Raw genomic sequence first — 7982 nt, 5'->3', positions numbered from 1 at the left:
GTCCGTGTTGGTTCGGTCGTCTGGGATAGAAACAGAAAGGTCTAGGAAGGGGAGGGAGGAGTCCGAGACTGTCCAGGTGAATTTGAGGTCGGGGTGGAAGGTGTTAGTGTAGTGGATGAACTGTTCAACCTCCTCGTGGGAGCACGAGGTAGCGCCGATACAGTCATCAATGTAGCGAAGGAAAAGATGGGGGGTGGGGCCAGTGTAGTTGTGGAAGATGGATTGTTCCACATACCCTACGAAGAGGCAGGCATAGCTGGGGCCCATGCGGGTGCCCATGGCTACTCCTTTTGTTTGGAGAAAGTGGGAGGATTGGAAAGAAAAGTTGTTCAGGGTGAGGACCAGTTCGGTCAGTCGAAGGAGGGTGTCGGTGGAAGGGTACTGGGTGGTACGGCGGGAAAGGAAGAAGCGGAGTGCTTTGAGTCCTTCGTGATGGGGGATGGAGGTGTACAGGGACTGGATGTCCATGGTGAAGATGAGGCGTTGGGGACCGGACAAGGATGCCTTACATTTATGTTACTTGTTCGAGCAGTCACTGGTTAAAAAATTCTTAGGACTCTTGAAAGTAATTTTTTAAAAAATTCATCACTTGGATTGAAAATTACATCTTGTGCTATTGGACATTCCTCTATACAAGGCTTGGACAAAGGGAGTGTCTGGAATGTGACTAGTTTGTACAGTAATGGGATCATAGCCCAATTTTGTTTGCACAAATTCCCCTTTTCCTGCCTCCCATTTTTTAGTGTGTTTTTATTTTGTTTAATTTTCCTCGGCATGACACATTTACCTCCAATCAAATGGGTGTACAAGGTGTCCAGTTCCATAACCTTTTGAATGTGCTGATCTCAACACTAAACATAACTATGTACTACAAAGTCACTTACAGCTTCTTTTCAGTCTCACTGAGCTGTCAACTGCCAAACCACTGTAGACAGTCTGATTTCAGAATCAGCAGTAGGTGTTATGGAATGCTTACTTAAATTCAGGATCTTAACATGAGTATCTAACTCACAACTCAAATTATTAAAAGCAGGTGCTGCTGTATGAGTAATTTTACATTCGAAACCTAAAATGGTTACTCTGGTTGCTAAAGGGAAATGCCAGTTGTCTGATAATTGTGACCACGAGATTAATCTGCTGCTTTCTGCTTTATGATCAATAGTGTCCAATTGAGTGGTTTCACTTTGCCTGTGTGGATCTTGCAACAAAACCAAAAGGGAAATGGTAAGTAAAACTGGCCAGTTCAAGTATTCCACTGTTTCACTTTGGAAATGTTGGGTGATCTGCCCAGAGAATGATTCTGGAACCAATAAGGTGCTTAGTTTATAACTGGTACTGGAAGTGATGTTAGCTGTTATCTTAGAGAAATCAGCACTGTAGTTCAAATGTCCAAATGTTAACTCAAATTAAAGTATTAGCAAAGTGCAGTCATTCACACTGTTTTCAGCTATTATGAATATATGCTTCACCACTTCTTCCATAGTCCAGGCTTTGCAGGTTGAATGACAATAACTCAAGTTTCGATAGGGAGGAGATGTTCCAGTGTTGATGGAGTAAGATTGCAAGGCACATGGATGAAGACAGTCTGTTTACTTGTCTGTTCTTGTTTACATACAGGTTCTGTCCAAGATGTACCCAGGAAAGGAAAAAGAAATGAAGCTATTCTGCTCACTTGCCTCCACAATGTGTTTTTTGTTCTGTGTCTTCAAACATTGCAATTTCATTTAATCTTCCCTAACTTGTGACTTGCATGGGAGCTGGGCAGGAGATTGTTTTATTTTTCTCAAACTGGTTTAATGAGAACCAGCTGGGGTTTTTTGACATTTCATTTCCAGGTATATTAACCTGTTTTGGACATTGAAGGTATTCTGTAGCTCAATAAGCTGTGATATACCAATTCGTCCATGATAGAGCCAACAGGTTGCAGATCCGTTTCAGGATTGATTTGTGAGGCCTGAAGTGTGCCGCTAATAAATGGAAATGAAAGGTGAAAATGTACAAGGTTCTTTATTGGAGTTTGAGAACAGGGAGCCATTGTGGAAATATTCAAGCTTTTTTTTTAACTCACCGTATTGAAACTATAGCAATAAAATATTGACTTTAGTAACTTGATAACTCCAAACTCTTGCTCCCTTTGGCCCTAGAGATAACAGTACAGGGAAACAAATGTACAGTTCTCTACTGTCAAAGGGATAAATACAATGTTGTAATTCACTGGATACTAAAGATAGTATTTACCATTGTAACCACTGTTATCCCTGGTCCCAGGAAGACACTAGATTTGTATCACAGTTGCAGGTATGTAGAACCCATGTGAGCCCATGGAAGCAACTGTTGACCGGGATTTTGTGTTACTCGAGACCAAAGCTGCTTTAAGAAAGGAACTGACTGCCTCTATAAAGTTGATATTAACCGGAATTTGTTATTAAGTAGGGTGTATTGTTTTGTGAAATACAAAATAATATATATGATTGTGATAGTGAGATAAACCTGTATACTTTGGCAAAAAGTTGTTTTAAAGAAAATGGGTAATGTCCATTTTATTGTGCAATATTATGATTGTGATACTTTCATAAAGGACTATCCATTGAAAGGATTATATTACAGGGCTGCAGACCCTGGAAAGTTATCTCAGAAGTTGGATCTTGTAATCCATAGGGCCTACAACTCAAACGATAGGATATTTTATTTTGAACCACTGTTGTCGGTGTGTATTCTTGATACTGCATCTTTTTAATCCACACATTTGAATGTTTTTAGGAATGCTTCTGCCTGTTCAGTATTGAAGGAAGATTTAAAACCAAAATAAATGTGCACCAGTTTTCTTTTCTTGAAGAATTATATGAAGTTGGTCTTACCATAGTGAATAAACAGGGACTTCATGTGACTGATTTAAGCATTATGTAACTGTGGACTGCAAAAATATTGAATGTGCACAAGTGCAAGTTTGTAGATCATGAAGGATCATATGTTATAGCTCCAACTTCAGGAGTGACCCTTCTCATGCCTCTTTTGATTGAAATATGAATTTGTGTGGTACATGGACCCTTCCTGCCACTTCTGGAAGATTTGTTTGCCATCCGTCAAGTGTGTTACATGTGGGAACCTGCCAGGCTTCACTAAGCATCTTGGAACTGTGCTTGTGAGAAATGTAATCTTGTTAGTTTTGCAAGATTACAAATTCTTAATCTATAGAGAGACACTTTCACCCAAGTCCGTAGAGCTTTGTTGCAGACTTGTAGACCTGAGGCTATGGATTTTCCAGCTGTGTGAAGCATTATGGCTGGAACCTAACCAGTGAAAACCATGCTACTTCTACCTTGGATGCACTGGTATGCTCTTCATTGCTTGTTTGGGCGGACTACTTTACCCATTAAGCCATTTGATTAATTAGGTTGGATAGGATGATTGGCCAATGTTTCAGATCCTTCCTCATCAACCAATAGTGTACTAATGATACAGATCTGATTCAGGTATTGGATTACGAAGAGTGCCACAGATGATGTGACTTGGTTCTGACCTTCAGTCATCAGGCAAGTGATCTTGAAGCTACTGTGACTCCAAAGGACATGGGTGGAATTCTTAAGTACGCTACTGAGAAAGTTTCTCCAAATCAGAGAACGAGAAGTGTACAGTACTGGCTGTTATTCCTGTTTACCTGTCCACTTATTCATTAAGAGATGAATATATTGAGCCAGCACTGACCTGCTTAATGCAAAGCTATTTATTATATGAATTTTAGTGAATCTATTTGGCTTTGGTCTGTCAGATATTGGTGACAGACACCAGAACCTACTGAAATCAGCTTCAGGCAGCACCCACTTGTTGATAGCTTTGCTCCTCAATTTGTTTACAAGGCACCATACTGTTGTATTCAGAACATTACAATAGATGATTTAGCCAGAAGAGAGGGAGAAACAGCTTGATCTCAAGTATAGAGGAGCCAAACCACAATGTGAAAAATCAATAGAGAATAATGCTTTCCAGTCTTAAAGAAGATGGTTAATCATGAACTCAGTCAAGTATTTAAATACTAAATTCTGTGTATAAGGTACAGATTATAAAAATATGCCAAAGATGTAGGACTTGAGGCCATAAATTGAAATGGGAAGTAAATAGAAAATATTGAGAGGAATCTTTGCATAAACAATGTTTTGGAGTAATTTACAAAGCAGGATGAAGAAAGAAAAAGTGATGGGGTTATTTGAGATAAATTTGGATTCCATTGTAAAGCACTGGTGAATGAGAGAAATAGTATGAATTGGTAAAATAGCCATTCCTTGTTCCTAAATTTGTAATGTAATTTATGGTTTAAGTGGTAATGCTGTGATAGCTATTTTGTTGATCATTGTTGTAAATATATTTGAACTGATAGACCATGTTGGTAAGTGTATCACTGATAGAATCTACACAACATTCTTCACTCTTATCCATAGTTATCCAACAGAAAAATATACACTGGTTAGTTCAGGAATAGCAAGACGTTGATTCCTGTGGAGCTGGCATGCTTTTCACAGTAAAGGACAATGTCGGAGTGAACCATTTTGACCTCTAATCTCGGTAAAGCCTGGAATCAGGCGCCCCCATTTAGTGCCTGTAATAGACATTATAACTGTGCTGGAAGAGTTAAAGAAAATATGATATTCAGCTTCAACATGGACATTTATAACCAAAGTAATTTTGAAAGATTGAAATATTGACACTTAAATCAGCTAATATCAGTCCACTTTTTCTCAGTGATCACAATCACAAGATTTGGATGGGAAATGTTTTTTTCATGTTAGCTCATTGACTATTATTATTTCAGAATTTTAGCTGCATTTCATTTCTTTCTGATGTGTGTCCCACGTACTTATACAAATCTATTGGTATGGCTAAGATATTTCTTAAAATAAGATGGAACTGGCATCTAGTTTCTCTTGTCATTCATGTGCAGTCTTGGCATGATCCAGTTGAATCAAAGCATGAGAATCCAGACAGCACTGTAATAGGGAGATAAACGCTTCTTTTTTTTTGGATCATAGCGGTTTTTGGGATACAGCATATTTTCAAATTTTCTTCTCCGTTTGGAAAACAATCCAATTCCTCCTTGGGTGTTTCTTATTCTCCCAACTCTTATTTTCCTGCAGCACAACTTAAATTTGAGATCTTGAATTGGAGCAACTTGGCATTGTATTTGTAGCACGTTAGAGCTCTGCTGTACTGTTCCCGATTTATGGCTGTGACGTTTCGTGCAGCATGTCTTTTTTTAAATGCCATCATTCCCACCTAATCTAAAGTTCTTATCGTTCCAGCACTGAGGAATGTACTATTCAGGGAACTGATCATTTTGTAGATGTATAAACATGTGGATCAACATTAGGCTCATGTTCATGCAACATAAACAAAAATTGTGCAGTGAAGACAGTGTATACCACCTTGTTCATTGTTCTGTACACGACTGAGATTAGTAACTGTGCAATGTTTTACATATCGGAATGTCATAGAGTCCTCTCCTTAGGCACAAGTAATTTTATAGGTAAGTCTATATGCACTTTAATATGTAAAACTTCATCCATGAGCCATTTATAAGTCTGTGGCAAGAGACTGTATTTGTTTCAGATCTTGCTATGAACAATGTGTGTGAGACAGGCCTTAAGCATTTAATGTACATTTTTCAGATGAAACACTGACCAGTAAGGAGACAGTGATGGTAGCAATGAATGCTTGTGTAGGCTTTATTGGCGGTCAGTTTTTGTTTGGTTTGGCTTGTTAGAAAGGGGTAACTGCAGTGTAATGAAGGAGCAGCTTTTGTTTTGATTGACAGGGTTGTATATGAAAAATCCATAGATGAACTAAACTATAATTCTGACAATCTTTTCATCTTCTATTTTACAGTTGCTCATAATGCCTTTTAGTTTGGACAGTGTGGATGTTCCCTTTGTAAACAAACATTGTAAACATTTTTTAAAAAATGATAGTATATCTGTATTTTTAGACGATGTAATGATGGCTGTATTGTCAAAATAAAGTATTTTTGAGATTTGCATTGTCTTTTGCTATAATTGTGACATTGTTGTACAGTCTCTCAACAAGTTCTTTTTTAGGGAAGGAAATCTGCCATCCTACCTGGTTTGGTCTACATATGACTTATATGAGTCACAGCGTTGTGGTTCTCTCTTAACTGCTTTCTGACATGGCCTACAAAGCTTCTCAGTTCTATCAATTGCTACAAAGTCTAAAGAAAGAAATGAAACCAAACAGATCACCTAGCAATTACTTAGGCACAGGAAATGAAAATAACAAACCAGCTACTGATCCTCCAAAATTCTCCTTACTAATATCTGAGGCTGATGCTAACATTAGGAGAGCTGTCTCAGACTAGTTAAGCAACAGCCTGACACAGTCATACTCACAGAATCATACCTTATAGTGTCGTAGACACCACCATCCCTGGATATGTCTAGTCCAACCAGCAGGACAGGCCTAGCAGAGGTGGTGACACAGTGTCAGAGGGTTGGCCTGGGAGTGTGCACCATTAACTCTAGATACCATAAAGTCTTGAGGCATCAGGTTGAACATGGGCAAGGAAATCTATTGATTATGCTTGGTCTTCCCTGAGCTGATGAATATGTCCTCCCATGTTGAACAACACTTGAAGGAAGCATTTAGGGTAACAAGGGCACAAAATGGGTGGGGTACTTCAACGTCCACCACAGAATGGCATGGCAGCAGCACTTCTGAGCTGGTTGAATCCTAAAGGATATTGATGCAGGGTCAGAGAACCGACGAGAAAAACATTTGACTTTATCTTCACCAATAAGCTTGCCGCAGATGCATCTATCTGTGGAAGCATTGGTAAGAGGGACCACAACACAGTCCTTGTGGAGATGAAACCCCACTTTCATATTGAAAACAACCACCATCCTGTTATGTGACACATGCCAAATAGGACAGACTTTGAACAGATCCTTTAACTCAAGACTGGGCATCCATGAGGTGCTGTGGACCATCAGCAGCAGAATCATAATTTAGTACAATCTGAAACCTCATGGCCCTGCATATCCTAAACTCTACCGTTACCATCAAGCCAGGGAATCAATCCTGGTGGAGAGCAGCTAAAAAATGGTTTCCCAATGGCATTCTTAAAAACTACATTTTAGTTTGAATCTGTGTCCTTTTGTCCTACTCTTAAGAATTCAGTTTAAAATACTTCCCAGATTTACCTTTCCCATACTATTTTACAATGTATTCAGAGTTTATTCCCACCTTCCCTCACAGATGTAAATAAAAGATGTAATGGCTGTATTTGAAGAAAAGTGCATCTTCAGTTTTGTAGAGAACATGTATTCCTCAAACGATTTAAAAGCAGGCTAATAATTCAGGGGTGCCAACTCAAATTGGAAGCATTCCTGGAGATTTGACCATGTGACATCTGGTCACGTGACATATACAACTGTTGCATTCACCTTCCAAAATAGAGTGAACAGTCAGTGAGTACTTTTGCCTCTTGATTTCTCACCAGCAGTTTTTGTATAAATAATCCTAGAACTCAGGATACAGTCTGCTAGCACGTGAAGACAACAGTCAGAGGAGAAAGCATGGTGTGGATTTTGGGTTTCTTGGCAGGATGGGATGACAGTCCAGAAACAGGTTCACTCACTGCTCCAACTGTCTGTGCATATCCGATAATGTGCTGCATGAACTATCAATTCGGTGGCTAACTGACAGAAGGGTGGCCAGGTTCAAGCTTGCATCCTGACCCCCTCACACAAGAGGCCATTCAAACCACAGAGTGCCTTGTCACTCCAGATCATGTTTAAAAATCACACACCAGGTTATAGTCCAACAGGTTTATTTGGAAGTACTAGCTTTCGGAGCTTTGCTCCATCATCTACCACAGCTGTGTGATTTTTAACTTTGTGAAAGTGAGGACTGGGGATGCTGGAGATCAGAGTCAAAGAGTGAGGTGCTGGAAAAGCACAGCCAGTCAGGTAGCATCC

The 7982-nt window shown here is 39.4% G+C and overlaps 1 protein-coding gene across 2 annotated transcripts in view; it reads left to right on the top strand.

The window, feature by feature from the left end:
* The window catches only part of ing5a (inhibitor of growth family, member 5a), a 30714-nt gene extending 24688 nt beyond the window's left edge, over positions 1-6026 (top strand). For both annotated transcript variants that reach the window (XM_043701721.1, XM_043701720.1), the window contains exons 7-8: positions 1163-1224; positions 1618-6026. In XM_043701721.1, coding sequence (XP_043557656.1) covers positions 1163-1224; positions 1618-1657 — 102 coding nt within the window. In that variant the 3' untranslated portion in view covers positions 1658-6026. The remainder of the gene's footprint in view (positions 1-1162; positions 1225-1617) is intronic.
* The last annotated feature ends 1956 nt before the right edge of the window (positions 6027-7982 follow it).

The sequence above is a fragment of the Chiloscyllium plagiosum genome, chromosome 13 (assembly GCF_004010195.1).
Source record: "Chiloscyllium plagiosum isolate BGI_BamShark_2017 chromosome 13, ASM401019v2, whole genome shotgun sequence".
Taxonomy (NCBI): Eukaryota; Metazoa; Chordata; class Chondrichthyes; order Orectolobiformes; family Hemiscylliidae; genus Chiloscyllium; species Chiloscyllium plagiosum.
The sequence above is the reverse complement of the archived record's forward strand: the minus strand, read 5'-3'. Positions and strand labels throughout refer to the sequence as shown.